This window comes from Leuciscus leuciscus (genome assembly GCF_965113295.1).
Source record: "Leuciscus leuciscus genome assembly, chromosome: 8".
NCBI lineage: Eukaryota > Metazoa > Chordata > Actinopteri > Cypriniformes > Leuciscidae > Leuciscus > Leuciscus leuciscus.
This window is the reverse complement of record NC_138732.1, coordinates 20,317,628-20,336,196: the sequence shown is the minus strand read 5'-3', so window position 1 is coordinate 20,336,196 and position 18,569 is coordinate 20,317,628. Positions and strand designations below refer to the sequence as shown.

The window sequence follows — 18,569 nt, the reverse complement described above, 5'->3', positions numbered from 1 at the left end:
AGGATTATACAGCCTTTAGGAAAAGCCTTTAGGAAAAGCCTTTAGGAAAAGCCTCTGACATTTTAATATTGCAGTAGGAGGTTCATGTATACTACCATTCAAAAGTTTGGATTTTCCATGTTTTTGGAAAAAACATATATTTAATGTCTCTTATGCTCACTAAGGCAGCATTCAATTGATAAAATACAGTAAAATAGTAATATTGTGGTATATTGTTACAATTTAAAATAAATTTTTATTTGGATATATTTTAAAATTACATTTATTTCTGTGATGGCAAAGCTGAATTTTCAGCATCATTACTCCAGTTTTCAGAGTCACATCCTTCAGAATTCTTTAGTTATTTGAATTTCTTATGCATCTGTTGTGATTATTTTAATTCCTTTTCTATGTAAAACACTTTGCATTACCATTGTGTAGGAAATGTGCTATATAAATAAACTTAGAAGGTCTTACGTGTTTGGAACGACATGAGGGTGAGTAAATGATGACAGAATATTCTGACTATCCCTTAAAATGCATTAAAATGTAAATAGACATGAAACCACATAGCAAGTTTGGATGCATGAACAACCCTCAAGCAACCCTGGATCATAAATAGCCTATCGTACGCCTTGTCACTCGTAGCGCTACAAGTAAACAACAGCCAATAATTTAACAAGTTGCATTGCTGTGGGGTTCGGTTGCGCCATCGCCATGTGACATCAGAACACAAATGCAAAAATTAGTGTTGCACCTTTAATTATTAATTAAAAAAAGGACATGGATTAATCAAACAGCCTATCACACAATGCGACATCAGCCAGTCAGTGCATGTGACTAATAAGTCTGCATGTTCTGCGTGTCACTTTGTGAATGAGTGCAACAGTTTCGTCTTCTACACAAACTCGAATAAGCGTGGCGCTCACTGTGTTTTCAGTATCTGAGTCCCAATATATGAAGGCATGAACACATGAACTTCATGTCCAGAGCCATGTCAAGAGTGAATTCACAAGCTTTTTACATTTTCATTTGAGAAAAACTACTGTCAAATCACCTGCTGAAACTGAAAGATTTTAACAACAAAACGTCAAAATATAAATCTGGTTTAACTAGAAGAAATTATGAAATATATTACTATTGTATACTAATATGTAATTATTTAACTATTGATAGTAATATAATTATTTTTTAAATATCATACAATCAAAACATTTTTCACCCATGTATTAATTTATACAGTTCTGTTGTGCAGCATCTTATTTGCTAAAAAATAAAAATGCAATGTTTTGTTGTAAATTAATTATTATATTTTCATTTGATTACATTTTAAAAGATTGATTATATTGTTAAAGTTTTATTAATTAATTTAACTACACACCATTTTTGACGATTAAATCATAAAACTTTATGGAATCCAGAAAAAACTGAATTTAGGGAAAATGGGCCCTAAATTAAAAGGTAGCTTACTCTGGTAAATAAATAATGATACTGACTGATAAGGAAAAAAAATATTGTGATCATTTAACAGTTTAAGTTTACTTATGACATAAATTATCCTCACAAAGACGGGCATTTTGACACATAAGTGTGTGTGTGTATTTGACCGGTCAAAACCAATATTGCGGCCAAAAGATCTCAGTTCAGTACTCACACGCTTTATGAGCAGCAGTTTTATGCGCGCGCGTCTCTCAGACAGTGCTCAGAAACACTCTCAGACGCGCACATTTACCAAAATGAGTTCTCTTTCCTTAATTATTTAGCTTCTATGGTTTAAAATCATTTGTTTTTAAACTGCAATGCTTACTGCGAGACGATAGTCCAAAATCTCTACTGGTTGACAAATGTCTACTAGTTTATCGTGTCTACCGGTATATCGCCCACCCCTACGGAATAAAATTATTCAATTCTTTCAAAAAACACAAAACATAGGTAACAAACAGACAGTTTACCTTTTCTTCCTCTAATTTCTGTTTTCTTTTCTCCTCCACTGCAGCTCTCCTTTGTTCCTCCTTCCTGCGCTGCTCTTCAAGCTTCTTCTGTCTCTCCTCCATCTGACGCTCCACCTGCAGCCGGGTCTTGCGTTCTCGCTCCAGGAGCTGAGTCTCACGGGCCGCTGAATGGGCCAAACAGGGTGTGTTAACGCGATTTGTTATTACAATTATTACAATAATTGTTAAAATGTAAGAGAGTTAATTATGTCTAACTATGTGCAGGGTTTGGCTACTTGTTGACATGGAGGGCCTTTTTTATTTTTAATCGCTGTGCATCACCATGCAAAATAAATGTAGCATATACTGTGTTTTTCTTTGGATGCTTCCACCTCACCATTAATAAATTATGCAAATGACCACCTCACTGTTTGTAAACACAGTGTTTCATATTGTCTTTGTGTTATGTGTGCCAATGGTGGCATGCACGTCTAGTGAAATATTTTGCTTTGTCACCATGTTGCTTTTCCTGCTCTTCTCTCCTCTCTTTGGCCACTCGAAGTTTGTCATCTATCCTCAGAGCTGCCCCATCAATGACTGAAAAAACATAACAGAACACAACGTCACACAACTAGTGTATCAAGTGAAATCTGAACACTTCCTGGGCCATGAAAAGCTCTTGGCAGATTGCACTAGTATCCGATGCGCAGATAATCCACTGGCATGGTCTGACACGAGGCTCAGGTTACAGATTCAGCTATGAGCTCACCACACCTGATATAGTATTGACACAGAGACATGGGCGTGTGTGAGGATATGCTACAGTAGTGTAATGGCCTTAATAAGTGTAGAGTCATGTGACAACACATTGAAGTCACAAAGCAAGAGAGCAAAAAAAAAAAAAAAAGCTTTTTGTTTTCAGTGGAAACCTATTGTGTTTTTTCCCCAAAATTTATTTTTTGCTACAAAACTTGTGTATGCAAGGAAGACAGAAAAATAATATGCTATACGCTATAAATTCAAGTGAATAAAAATACTTTATTGTACTAAGTAATACTAAGACTTTCAGTGTAATCAGGACAAGTGATATTCTGGGTCTGCTGAAAACAAACCCTTGTGGATCCCTGCAGTGACAGACAGAGATCTGAGATCATGTTTGTTACCTGGCTTGGTCTGGCTCTTCGTTGTGATGGCTGGAGCTGCTGGTGTTGGGCTGTTCCCTGCCTGGCTGCGCCGTTCCTCTGCTTGTGCCTGCGCAGCTGCAGCTGGAAATGCAATGAGACAAAATGCATTTTAAATCTACTAGGTAGCACTACTAGGGCTGCACGATTTGGGAAAACAAAACAAAAACATTTGATAAAAATTGGGATTGTGGTGTGAAATGTAATTTAAAAAAGAATCCAGGTTTGCTGTGCTTGTCTGTGGAGCTGCACAATTTGCCCAACATTTTATATATGGTTATATAACAATATGGCTATATAATAATAAGGAATATTACTATTGTTATATTTAACCATACAATTTCCAAAAAATATTACAATAATTTAATTTTTTCAATACAACTGTAAAATTACAATAATAATAATAATAATAATAATATATAGCTGTCAGAATTTCTTCTTTATCAAATCATGAGCCATCAAACTTAGGGAGCCCTTAAAGGTTCTCTTTTCTTGATAAGAGCTTCTCATTACAAGTATGTGAAGATGGCTCCCTCAGCCCAAAGTCTATGGCAATGTGGTTTCATTTTAAATAAACTTGCCAAAGGAATTTTTGATTCCTAAATTCCATCAGATGGCTTGAGATGTTATGTTATTGTACAATCAGGCATATTGTACATTCAGGTATACAGTGTTTGAGTCAAAGTAACAGAAAATACTAATATCTCCGCTCAACACAAAACACCTTTTAAATGCTCTTCAGCAGTCTAGCAACAGGCAGGAGAGGAGGAAGTAGGGGTGGGCGATATGGTAAAAATATCATATCACGATTTTTTTCAGGAAAATCACGATTAACGATTTTATCACGATTCTTTTTTATGTTGGTTTTACTATTTTGTGACTGAGCATTACAGCCAAACTAATGTCCATATTTTAAAAAACAAAGCCTTAGGTAACAAAATATAAAATAAAAAAGAATGGCAGACGGGCGAAGATAAAAAAAATATTTGTCATTATTTTCTTTGTTATTAAATATTAAGATCAAAGATACACATTACACACACAACTTAATATACAAATTAAATAAACAGTGCTTTGTTTTCAGCTACAGGTGTATTTAACAGTAGCATTGACGAAAGTAATTAAATGAACAAATATGAAAATAAAACAAAACATAGACTTCACTGTATAAATTATAAATTGATACTTATTAAAGCTACTATTAAAGTCATCAGTCAAGAGCAGTGAGTGATTTTCTCTTTGCATTTTGTTGTTTTAACAATAAAGGGATAGTTCTCCTAAAAATTCAAATTGTCATAATTTACTCTCTCAAGTTGTTTTAAACTCGAATAAGTTTCTTTCTTCTGTTGAAAATAAAAGTTATTTGGAAGAATGTGACTTCCATAGTATATTTTTCTCCTATGGAAGTCAATGGGGACCAGCTACTGTTTGTATAGCCACATTCTTCAAAATATTAATATTAGAACAATATTAGAAGAAAATGAATACAGGCTTGGAACAACATTATAGTGCGTAAATAATGAGATCATTTTTATTTTTGGGTGAACTATCCCTCTAAGGACAAACGGCAGCGTGTTTACTATTGCTACTGTCTCTTTAAGAGCTGCACTCGACGCGTCTTTTATTCACGCATTTGACAAGCAGATTTTCTCTCAATTTTCTCAAGTTTGCTTTCACTTTAGACATCACCGACTTTGTTTATGTAAACCTTGTGTGTATTTGACAGTATTAGCACAATAAGACTCGAAAGATAACTTAGACCAGTATTCAGGCGCTGGTAGACAGGCTTTTAGTGCATGTGAGCTTCACATGTACGCGCTGAGAAACGCACACGTTAGAACAGCGCATCAGCACGCGAATTAAATGTTTAACCGACAAGGCATTAAAGCACATGCAAATTATGAACTTTTGTGAACTGTAGTCCCGTTCCGCTGCGTTAACATTTGATCTGAATATACGTCGCGTTGTTCAGTATGTTGGGACAGAGGCGCCAGGACAGCAACTGAGAATGCGCGATACTACGATATTTCTTCAAAAGCAGATCGTGGAGACATTTTAATCGTCCACGATAAAAAATCGTCATATCGCACACCCCTAGGAGGAAGGATATGATAAGATAAGGGGAGGATAGGATAACGAGGATATGGATAGATGATCAAGTCTGTGTGCCTTTGTAACAGTTATCTCCCTTCACAGAGAGTATCAGAGAGAGAGAGAAAAAGAGGGTGTTTGTTAAGCTGGCAGTGAAGGAGCATGTGATGTCTGTATGGTGAAAATCAAGATGCTGCTGATAAGACTGTAAGGGCAACATTGCGCACATTTCACTGACTGAGAATGAGCCATCTCTTTAGTTCTAAACTCTGCTTAAGCTCACCGGTTTATGCTTATTATAAAGTGTTTTGATTTGTTGTTGATCATGATGTCCGCTGTGCATAAAAAGCAGTAGACCAAGTTTTTTTTTACTTTTCTGACTCTGACAGATTCTGACTAACTTAAAAGTATCTGAATAATTATAGAATTATTATAATAATTATATTTATGGGGAGTTGATAAACTCCCTGTCATTTTTACATGCTATATTCGTTAATTGTTTGTTTTTTTGCACTCTCTCTGACTATTTATTAATGTAGAAGTGAGTTTTGTTTTGTATGCAAGTAGGGAGTGATATTACAGAAATTACAGTATTTAAAAAGTGTTAGGCTAAATAAAACCATTTGTTCAGTTCAGTGCTGTTGTTATAATTGTCAAAAACAGAAATAAAACAATAAATAAATATTGGTTCTATTTATTGGTTATCTAGCACATAAACATACAAATAATTGTAATCGGTATCGGTTATAAAAAATCAATATCTCTAGTTTTATCTATTTTTAGTCACAAATATGAGTGCAATGCTATGGTTATGATAATAGCCCACCAAGCTTATTTATATAGCAAAATAACATTAATAATAATAATAAAAATGACACTAATATTGTAAATAAATTCCTTTACCGCCACTGCCCTAAATGTAAGTGCCTGTCTCAGATTGTTTGAATCCTCCTCTGCATGAATCGCATAGCAACTGTTGCCGAGTGACACTCGCGCTAAGTTGGGAACAGACGGTGCAGTCATCAGATGCAGGACAAAACCTGCATCTCTGGGCCGTATTGCTACAACACAACAATCTGAGAATCAATTAGCTACATTTGCACAGGCAATAAAAGAAAATGACTCGTGTAGCGATCAACTCATATTGCTTTTGCCCAATAACTGACATGCAAAATTATGTTATATTTAATCTTTTTTTTTTTATCTTGTTATATTTAATGATGACTGTTATTTTACAAATATCATGAACTCTGGTTGATGGATTAGTAAAATTGACTAGTTCTTTTTTTACTGTTTACTTTAGCTTTAATATTTTGGACAAACGTGTTAACAATATTATAATAAAAATCATCTTCATCAATATTATAATAAAAATCAATTGAAAATTGTTTTTTCAATTATTACTATTATGACACAATTGGCTAGTTGTTCAGACAGCCAACCAACAAGCCAATATGAAAAAGTGCAGTTTTGCACATCCCTAGACTGAAATAGATTGAGCTTTAATACTGTATATAGTGCCATCCAAAATAACAGCAGAAAGAGCAGGCTGGGTAATTCCCGCTGAAGTGAAAGTACCATGAAACACCTGCACTAAATGCTTTATTAAAGTACATGCTTACATTTTAAGCAAGCTGCTCTGCTCTTTTCACTGTCTTAATGTCTCATATGAAGCTCATGACGACCTACAAGGAGGAGGAATGTATCTGTAGAGCACTCAGGCCATAGTCCGTCAGACTCATTGAATATGCAAACGCCATCTGAGTCATACTCTGAACCTCACACTGTGGGCTTTGCGACACGCGGCATGCAAATGAACACCGGCCCAACAATGGACAAACACAATGGAGAACATTATCTAGGTCTTGCACATACATTCATGATGTAAAGACAATGAAGGCAAGCCCAAGCTGACCTCAAACTGTTCCTTAGAGTAACTCCAATTAGTCTGCATGTTCTTTATGGGCCACTAAACAATAGGCTAATGTTTAAAAACATTAGACAAACGTACATATGTGGATTGCTAACAGCTGCTGCTAAGACTTTATTTTTACCTTACAGAGGAAATTAGACAGGTATCATTGAGCACATAGCAAACAGTGGCTGAGTACATGTTTAAATTTGTTTGCATATCCTGAAAACACACAGAATGGTCGAAAAGGAATTTTTTGAGCAGACAGTCTCAAATACTATACAAGTAAAGTGTGTTATTTAAGCATGCAAATACAACAAGCATTTGGTCTTAAGCTGTACCAGAATGATCCACAATGCATTGATGTGATTAAGATACTCAATTATCTAGTGTCAAAACAGTTGTCACATCAACGATCAGATCCTGCGCTATTGCCTTATCACTGCCACAGACACAATCAAAAGCAAATCGGCTTTGTTCTCAATATTTAAACAACTGTGATTGCTGATCATTGAGCTTTAAATTATATTCTGAGTGAAAACAAACTAAAAACAGACATGGGTTGCATCATCCCTTCTGACAACAGCTGCCCCGTTTAAACAGTCAGATGACTAGATGGGCTGTTCAACAAACCTTCCTTCACTCAGTCTGACAGAACACAAAGAACGGTTATACAAATAGCAACACTATGCTCTCTATGTCCTGCCATGCACATCCAAGGAGATCCAGCAGTCAGGGAGAGTCAGCGCTCACTGGGTCAGTGGGGTCCTGTTACCGCTCACTGTTTGCCTCACTCTTTTTCCTTTTTGCTGCAGTAGCAGCTTGTTATTGGGACAACAGGAAGTGCTCTAGGGCAGATGCCTGGGGAGGAACGTGCCTGGAAATTTTCATAGAGACATCAGTAGCAGTATTGGTGATTGGTGATACTGGCTTTCTTTCATAAAAAGATGCCATTAAACAAATAATAAAATATACTGTCTTTATGTTGTTTCTACATTAATTTGAAGATTCAATGTGAAATTATAACAATATAAAAATATATTAAAACTTTAAATGTTAGGTGTGATTAATCGTGATTTATTAAAGAAAAATGTGCGATTAATTAGGCCTAGTTAATTTGTTTTTAAACGATTGACAACACTAAAACTCGGTCATCATTTACTCACTCTCATGTTGTTCCAAACAAGTTTCTTTTTCTGCTAAACACAAAAGATGATATTTTAAAGAATTGTTGGTAACCAGACAGTTGATGGCAGCCCTTGACTTCCATAGTATTTTTTCCTACTATGGAGGTTAATGTAAACAGTCAACTGTTAGATTACCAACATTCTTAAAAAAAAAAAAAAATGTTGTGTTCAACAGAAGAAAAACTCATACAGGTTTGGAACAACTTGCGGTGAATAAGTGATGACGAAAAAAATATATTTTTGGGTTAACTATACCTTTAAGAACGCATATTGAGAAACGTCCATATACTCAGTCTCGAACTTCCCTTAAAGCACTTCCCAGCAGGGGAATCCTCGCCGCAATTTGGAAGCGTGTTCAACTTCGTCAAGTAGGTATTTGGATAGACCCTCGACCCCCTCGATTTTGACTGAGGGATTGAGTCTACTCATTTGTACACTTCAGGCTGGTCCGTAGACCACAGTGCAACACAACTGTGACGTCACAACAGCAACTCGCAGTGCGTGCAGCCGTGCACTTAATTTACCTACAAGTGATCAAGGGCTTAGGGCATTCCACTTAAACCCATTGCAAGGGTTCTGCTAGAAGTGGAGACTCATGAAACGTAAGCAATGATGTACATCTGAGTGAATGAGACAGAGGGAAGTTAGTGAGGGAAGGGCATAAAAGAGTTACAGGCAGGTGAGTTTAATGAAGGTTAGAGCTCTGCCGTGCAAAGGCAAAAGACCGTAACTTTGTTTTTGGTCGAAAATGAGTTATTTATATTTTTGGCACATTCAAGACCTCCTTTATCATGTGGATGAGTATCTTGAATCAATTCCGTTGTTTTTTCGAGAAAATAATTAGTTGTCTTAACAGTAACTTCCAAAAGCCCATGAGAAACCAAGGCAGAACACCGTAACATCAGTTACCGCTCTTTGGCTTTGTTTTGGCACGCTCAAATTGAGTTACGGTACTCTGCCTTTGTTTAGCCGCGCGTCAATATGAAGTTACTGTGCTGGTGTTCTATCAATTAATGCTACCTACCAGATTGTACGGTTATCTGCCTTTTTTTTTACTGTCCATTAAAATTAAAATTACGGTGTAGCCTGTGTACTTTGTACAGCTGCCACCAGTCCCTCTAACTTCTGATGTCCTCAGAGCTTTGTCCTGCACAAATGCGGTCAGAAGATTTAGTATGGTCTGAAACTAGGGATGGGGCCGATCCGATCCAGTATCGGTATCGGGACCCGATACCAGCGTAATTCACGTATCGGATTTTCCCGATCCAACCTGTGGAGATATCCGATATCCATGAGTCATGTCTGCGCTCGCTTTAACGTCTGCTGAAATGACTCCAAAAGTGATTCCCACCGGCTAGTCTGCTAGCTGGCTGCAAACTGTGGAATGGATTTCCTGAACGGAGGCGCGGCTCAATGAGACACAAAGTTATGAGACACGCCCCCGCTCAGGAAATCCATTCCTCAGTTTGCGGCTAGCCAACAACGTCCGCTGTGTGAATATACTTCACACTGGAAACACCGCAGAGCAAGACAGCAAAATGCAATATTTGCAAAGCTGTAATTCAGAGCACTTTGAAGCTTCCTCGCGTCTTACAACACAACAAACGCAATCAAACATTTAAAAAAGCACCACGTTACTGTGCGTTCACACCAAATGCGAATAGCGCGTCAAATTCGCGTCTACCGCGTCTAGTTGGACGCTTGAATATTTTGAATCCATTCGCGCGTCGAGAAAAATTGACGTGCGTAAAAAGCAAAAGTTTGAAGCGAAACTGACGCGCGTCTGAGGCAAAATCCGCTTGTCTGTTTGCACGATGCTGATGTTGATCGAGCATTTACCGCATCGGAGCGAGGATCACCCTTCAGATAGTGTGTGTGTAATATGTTTACACTTGCACTTTTCTTATATTTCAAGACACAAGTATTTGACATTTTGGGAATGTAATAAATATTGACGTGACAATCAATTTGAAACCCTTACAGTTGCATATTTGTTTTCAGAATGGGATTTTTCCTGTTAACAGGATTTTCAATTTTTCTGACTTCCTTTTCTGACCTTATCAGGGCTCCAGACTAACTTTTTGCCTTGGTTGCACTGGTGCGCCTAACTTTTTTATTTAGGTGCACCAGCACAAAATTTGGGTGCACCCAAATTTTTCCTCGGCTGTATCACCTTTAACGCCACAATTTTAAGGTCACCTTTTTATTACGCTCTATACACATTCATATATATTATGTAAATGAATTTAAACAAGAAGGTGTAGGTAAAAACGTTTATTTATTTTTTGAAGCACAATTATTAACGGTATTCCTACTCTTACCGATACTGCTTATCGATACAGTACTTTAACTGTATTCTTATGGTTCTTTTTGTTTTATATATAACAAACAAAGATAAACAATAGATAAACAAAAGATAAACAATTAAACAAAGATACACTTTATATAGGCCCACACAGTGCTTTAATTTCAGGAAGGCCTATCAACATTACTGTTCAGGCATGGTCTAAAAAGAAATCTAATAAAGTAATAAAATGTAAAATAACACTGTAAAATTTATCATAAATAGATTAATGCTTATTAAAGCTGAAGTTATTCTTTCAAGAGCTGTGAGTGATTTTTCTCTTGTTGTTTGATTTACAGTAATGGCGCAATCGTCAGCATGTTTATTAGACTGCGGCCCCTTTAAGACCGGGTGCAGAATGCAGATCTAATAGGCTACTACTGATGCACCATTTTCTCCCAACTATTTCCATAACTACGTCCATTTAAGACATAAACTGTTTTAGTGAATCTCAAAGCCGGTAATTGACACGCTTTTGTGTACAATTGATCGTTTAGACGCGCACAATCTGCACATGAAACCGAAAGTATAATTTGCTTGACTCGGCCGGTCTCGGTCTGTTTCGGAGCGCGCGCCGCCATGCGAACAGCATCTCTTGCGCAGATTTTTGTGTTTTTAATATCTCTTTCAGTTATTAAACGCGTCCCGCAATTTAGCAACAGTAGCTAGACTGCATTTACAACAATCACTGATCGTGCTGATTCTGATTCTGAGTTTTAGGGAGAAATGACCGCCTAATGCTGCTAAGGGAAGAAGTTGCGCGTAGTTAGATAGTTTTTAATGGGTTTACCTCAATATATATTTTTTTATAATCTTTGGAAGCCGAAATTTTAAATAAAATCAGACTAATATAACAGACCTTAAGTGTACCAGGCTACGTTTGAATGTTTAATTCTGTCCTCCGTCGTCACTCATTATTAAGCAGGGCTGTCGTGCGAGCTGTGGCACCGCGTGAGAGAAGAGTGTGAGTTCCGTCAAAGGAGAACAAACGCCAACAAACGTCCGTGGAGAGGCAGCGGATGCGAGGACGTTAGGTGCACCGGTGCGACTTAGGAAAAATGTTAGTCGCACACTTACAAAATTTGGTCGCATATGCGACCAAATTGGTCGCACTCTAGAGCCCTGCTTATACTTACCTCAAGTTGCCTTTTGGGACATGCATGCATACATACCTACATAACATATCATTCATACTTGCCTGTTGAGAGAAGTTTATTTCAGCATCGTATAAAATAAACAATAATGATAATAATATTAAAGCAAACACAGCTCTGGTATCGGAATAGTATCGGTATCGGCCGATATCCAAATTCAGGTATCGGGATCGGATCGGAAGTGAAAAAATATGGATCGGTGCATCCCTATCTGAAACCGCTCCATCGACAAACATGCGATATCGATCGCGAAGGATTATGCAGCGTTGACAGAAAAATGTTGCACATGCCATAGCAGATGAATACAACAAAGAACTAAAGCCCCGCCTCACCCAGTTCGGGTACCGGACCTGGTTGAAACCCTCATGCAACTAGCTGGCAGAGTGGCAAAACTTCGCCGGCACCTTCAGCACCGCCCTAAACACGGTCGAACCAACGCTGGACTAATATATCTATGGATGGAGGTATTTTGTCGTGCCAAATGTATTAATAATGCCATCAGAATACAACCAAAGCACAGGATAGCAATAAGTAGATGGCTATAAATAATTGTAAATCATACAAAATAAATGCCATGATCACTAGATTTTATACAGGTGTTACTATAATGATTTTGTTAATGGTGATCAGCAACCAAATATTGATAATGTGGAAGTTACTGCCTTTTGCCTTGGCATGACTTCTCACTTTTTGCTGACAATACAAAGGCAGAGTACAGTAACTTTAAAATAGTGGTCAAAAGTCAAGTTTGAGCTCAAGATTTATGTATATCATTTTCATTACTAAAACATCTATTTGCCAGATTTCCAGTGTCCTACCTATAATTAATTTGGCGGGACAACTAAAAATCTTTAAAGTCATTTTTCTCAGTTCCACACTCTAGCGAGTTAAGGTCTTTTGCCTTTGTAGGGCAGAGCTAAACTCAACAGGAAAGTGGACATCAAGGTGCAGAGTCGAGAACCTCAGATCTAAAAATATCCATGTGAACATGTATGAGTATGACTGTTGCAATGGTGTTTAAAGGCGATGAATTTAAAAGATACAACTTTCACAAGCAGGTTTTTCAAAACAAATTGTCACAGCTAAATCATAGCACTCTAATTAAAGCAAAAGCACTGCTGCTAAAAGTATCAAAAAGTTTAAAAAAAAAGAAGTCTAGATGAACTAGTTGACCTATTGACTAATTAGTTGACCCAACCCCATCCACAATGTAGTTCTTGTCCAGGATTAGTGGGGACACCTGGGCTACGTAAGCTTGGGCTATTTCAAGAGGTAGAGCGATGACGACGTGTGGGCAGTAGGTCATGCTTGCTTCCGGGAGGCTAATGATAACGTTATCATCAGCTATAGATCTTTAAACAAGTGTGCTGTGCACCCACATGTGCAACATGGGCTCATTGGAAACACGTGCCTCTTCCTAATCTTACTTATACATACAATACTTGACCTCAAAATGCTTTTACCATTGTGCAAGATTTGTAAACGAATCCATTTTGATGTTTACATCACATAACCAGCTCCGTATGGATTTTGTGAAGCAGTAAAAAGGGATGCACCGATACCACTCTTTCCAGAACGAGCCCGATACTTATACTTTTATTTTTAGTACTTGCCAATACCGATACCAATAGAATATTAATCAAATTAGATGGCTTAGCAAATTGACATTTCCAACAGGCCTAATTTTGCCTGTTAAAATGTATTGTAGGAACTATTGTTACTTTCACTGTTCATATTATTGCTCTATCATATTTTACTTTTAATTTAATAGCACAGTGAATATTTAGAGCTGCTAAAGCAGGGCTCGACCATTCAAAAGCAGTGAATGTTGTCAGATTAACGTTGAGGACAAAGACAGCAGTAGGTTTATTAGGCTGCGGTCACTTTAAGAGCTACTGTCACTGATCGGCCTTTATAGAGATCACCGATCAAATTATTTAAGGCTATTATTGGCCAATATCGATCAATCGGAGCACCCTTTACATTCATCTATTTTGGTTAAAACTGAATGACATTTATAGAGACTCAATGGACATTTTACTTAAAAGCAACATAAACATAATTTTGCGGAAGTGTTGCCACAGGCATGATGGGTTCCAATGAGACTGGGTTGCACATTTGAATGCTGCAGCACTTAAACAAATGTCTCTACTAGAAAAGACACAAAACTCAGCAGGGCAATGTACAGCACCTGTAGGACTAAAGTACAAATATGAGCCTTTCTGCTTCAGACGTGTTCCATATGGTTTCACTAAAAGCTACTGACTTCAAAATAACAACTCAGAGAGGAGAGGCGCTGACTATTTAACAATGAAAATTACAGTCCTCATTCTGACAGCCAAGATTGAAGAGTACGCTTGATAAACAAAGGTGCTACCCGTTTAATATTGACTTATAACCAGCCCCGGAGGATTATGATATCAAAACAGCTCAAGATCACATGGCTCTAACTGGCCATGTTATTTTTCATGCTCTTTAATAATAGCTTTAAAAATGCAAAGGGACAAATTAATAAAAAACAATCCAAACATGTGCTTTTTTTTTTTTTTTACTACTGGACTCAGCCTTCATTATGCTTGCAGTCAGACCAGGGTTAACACTGGCAGGATGCAGATCTTGATGTGAACCAACTTTGAGGTTTCTAACCACACTGTGACCCGCTTCAAACAATTTAATGAATTGAATTCAAGCTCTACAAAAGTAAAAGAAGCTAAAATGACATACAAAAGCAGAAGCCTTTCAGGACTGTTATGTACCTTACACAACAAGCCCTAAGAACTTTTACAACTCCACAGGCAACAGTGAAAGCTAAACCTTCTAGTCTATTAGTGGCATAGGCCAAACAATACATCAAAAGTGCAAATCATTCCTCATTAGCAAGGCAGACGAGCATGCAAAACAAGCAACCCATACATGTTTTCGTAAGAGGCACTAGTAAAACTAGCAAACAGAATTTGAGGGTTTGCTGCTAAATGCAACTGCAATGATGTTGATAGTGAGAAAATGACACTTTATGTTAATCCTGAACCATCATATGGTAAACGATCTAGTTAAGGGTCCATAATCAAGTGTAACGAGAGCCATACGTGACATCCTGTTTAGCAATTACTGACCAAGATGGCAACAGCATCTGCAAGACAGAAACTCACACACTCAACATATTAAGATAAAGCGACAGATACTGCTAAACATTCAACGGTCAGTTAACACTAGTCTGGTACAGCCTGCATGTTCAATTCCACATGCAATAATAAATTACACATTGATGGTTTCACTTATATAGCTCAACTCAATACAAAATAGTCAACGTTATCAAACATGCAGTTCTCCAATTGATTCTGGAGTTTATACGTCAACTATTTCGACATCAATTTCGGTGTCTCTTTCTGCTAGTCAGATAGGAAGCGCATATAGAAGTCAACTTAGGAGACTGCAGGGAGTTTATACACATTTAAAAGCACCTTGTTTAGAGACTATTTTGTGTGATGCTAAAATTACATTGAGTTTAAAATAATAAACATCTGTCATAAAGGTTAGGTAAGTTCGTACAGATGAGAGCGCCATACAAAGATGTGATGATGTATCCCTGTCAAACAAGACATCACTTCTCAAACCTCCCAACAGATCCGGCGAACACAGCGTTAAAACGCTTAGGACTTCGTAATGCATCCTATCTAAACATTAAACTCCACAAGAACATGCTAGTGAACAAACACAAACTTGTTGTCTGGTGCTGGAGTAAGTTTAGCAGTTAGCTGGCCGTTATCCGTCCATCAGAGCCCGCTAACTCTCCCCTCTCAAAACCGCCTCAATGAAAGTAATGGATTTAAGTCCTCAGTCGTCCAAACAACCTCCAAACAAAGCCACAGTACTACATATATGTCATAGGACTGATTTAAGCAACGACAACTTGTCAAAAGAGCTTGTAAATCAAAAAAATCGTACCCATTTGAGCCCGCAACCCTTTGAGAGACGTTGCACCCTCCGCCATTTTTGCCGAAGTTTTTTTTTTTTTTTTTTTGCTGTTTGGCGCTGACACATTAGAGGCGCGCGAGGACGCTCTGCTCAACCAGCCAAGCGCTCCAGACGGTGACAGCGACATCTAACGTTAGACCGCACACACTGCAAGACGCAGCATGAGTGGTCGGACCAGGTCGGACTCGGTTATTTTCAAACTGGTGTCCGTGACCACAAGAGGGAGCCACGGAGTCCGTGGAAAACTTGTGAAAGAAAAAAATAATTTTACATATATTTTAGGGCTGACAAAGTTACATTACTCTAATAGTAAGTAAAAGTGCTAAAGTAGTAAATCTTAATGCAAACTAAACATTTTCCAGATATATATGTTAATACGTTGCTTTGACTTGACAATATAAAAGCCAACTATTTGATTTGTAAAATCACACTTCTCACACAATTTAAAAAATATTACGCATGAAAATATATAACTGTCGTTATGTTTTAGGTAGGAAGTCCTTTAGTGTAAAAAAAAATATTCTATGATGAGGTTATGACAACATCTTTTTACATTGCGTTAACTCGTCAAAATAAGTTAAGCAATTTCCCCCCAAAAAACTCATTTTTTTTCAAGATTCAACACATTTTTAAAGTCAGATTAATGTAATTAAAGTTGTAATGACTTAAACATCCAAGTTAATTGTACTTAAAAATTTAAGGCATCCACTTTTTTTTACAGGGTTTGCAAAATGATTATAATTTTTTAGTGTTTATATTGTGGGTATTAAAAGTAATAAAAAAATAAATAAATCCTTACCAAAAACCCACTGTCATCACCCCTTTATTATGTAGATATGTTGTTATAAAATGTAAATAATTTGCGTTTAGGGTGATATCAGGCAAATTGGGTTACTTTTTTGTTAATCACTTGGGACACTAGTAGTCAACATTTGAAGTGGATGAAAAAAGTTAATCAAAGTTATCCTAAGACAAGAACGGGTATTGTTCAAAATTCATGTCTTTGATGAAAGGTTTTGATCCACTTCAAAATGTTGACTGTAAAAACCTATGTATGACATTTAACTGTGTTCTTATGATTAATAAGGACTGTTTTTAATATGTTTGTGTTGAATTGATGTAATAAAATATAATTGTTCAGGCCCTACAAGTTTTGAAACATTACCTGTCCCACATTTGTTGAGATAAGCAGTGTTCAGGTAAAAATTTTGTTCAATTCAAGATTTTGAGAAATGAATGAATATTTGTTTCAAGCATTTCAAATCAACGAACACATTAAACAAAGGGTTTGGTGTAGAGCTAGGCTTTGTATATTTTTCCCACTACTGTATAAGTTTGCCATGTTGAATGAGAAACTGGCAGGATCAGCAAAGCTGTGGTCAACCCCTCCCTTTAAGAAAACACTATATTCCCTTTCCAAGCACCTCGGCTTTCATTTTAGCCATATAGCTTGCATGCCTCTCATTCATATTTTATAGAAGGGTGAGCTTTGTATCAGTTACACGTATTAAATAATGCACCAGCACTTGTGTTATTTAACACTTACGCAGCCAATCATGGATGTGCCTGTGAGGGAATGTCATGTGTTCAGATATGGAGAACAGACTATATGAAGCACTAGCCCATATACATTGAGAGACAAGAAAGATACAACAGAATCTCAGGCTCTTATAACAACAGCTACTATAACTAATTCAGAGACCAGCGCAGAGCAAAACAAAACTGGTTTTATAAACTTGTGTGACCTGAAATAACTGATACAGTTGAAGAATAAGCTATAATGTCTTTATGTTCAGCATTTTGCAAAAGGTGAGAGATTATTCGAAGTCAGTTTTACATTATGATGCACAATTCAACGACCATTTACTTGCACAATATTTGTGCTTTGACCACTATTATTAAAAATTGTCATTGATTTTAATTGATCATTGATGATAGCAAAAGATAAACTAAAGCACTGATCAAAGATATCTGTCACACCTTATTGTCACAAGCGTGAAGTCAGAGACCCTGTTGTAACATTGAATAAATGCTCAATAAAGTCCACAATGGTTTCGGACACCCAAATGGCTGTTCCCTCAAAAAGTGCCCTATTTAAAGTCTCTATGAAAAGTTTTTTGGCTTTTAGTAGGAATATGTTAGCCTTACTGTTATTGTGTGCTCCAAAACAATGACAACAATTCGCCAATCGGTTCTGACGTCAACCCGACTTTCATTTCCGACCAAAATCATCCCCTGACTGACGTCATTTTCTACTCAAGGACCTTGACAGAAGTGTAGTGGAGTAAAAAGTACGGTATTTGTCTTTCAAATGTAGTGGAGTTAAAAAAGTTTCCAAAATAATACTCAAGTAAAGTATACAGATACTCAAAAAGTGTACTTAAGTACAATACTCAAGTAAATGTACTTTGTTACTGTCCTGGTCATAAAATTGGTTTCAAATGTGGAAGAAAGAGGTGTAGGCCTAAAAGTATGTGTGAAACCTCATACACGGGAACACTCTGTAATTTTTCACAGTTTTGTGGTAAATTCTTTCAAGCTTCTTGCAGTAATACCCTGAGAAATTTAGAGGAAATGGTGAGGTGGAGGCTGAAACCTTCCTTTCCCCTTCTGTTAAAATGATCTCTCATACAGACGTAAAACCAGAAGATGATTAATGCTTTCATTGAAAACACAATAGTAACATTCCTTCTTTTTGGGAACATCACACAATTTGAATCATTGGAACTAAAGAAATTAGAGCAGTCAGTGATTTAGATTTCTTATCTTTCCAATTCTGCAATTTTGCAAAATAGCTCTGTATTTCTCTTCACTG

General features: G+C 37.0%; 1 protein-coding gene across 14 annotated transcripts in view; it reads right to left on the bottom strand.

The window, feature by feature from the left end:
* Positions 1-15,822, bottom strand: part of map7d3 (MAP7 domain containing 3) — a 31,748-nt gene extending 15,926 nt beyond the window's left edge. For all 14 annotated transcript variants that reach the window (XM_082177796.1, XM_082177803.1, XM_082177802.1 and 11 more), the window contains exons 1-4: positions 15,725-15,822; positions 3,074-3,175; positions 2,427-2,507; positions 1,932-2,095 (exon numbers count right to left, since the gene is read on the bottom strand). In XM_082177796.1, the coding sequence (XP_082033922.1) occupies positions 1,932-2,095; positions 2,427-2,507; positions 3,074-3,175; positions 15,725-15,770 (393 nt within the window). In that variant the 5' untranslated portion in view covers positions 15,771-15,822. The remainder of the gene's footprint in view (positions 1-1,931; positions 2,096-2,426; positions 2,508-3,073; positions 3,176-15,724) is intronic.
* Positions 15,823-18,569: the final 2,747 nt, after the last annotated feature.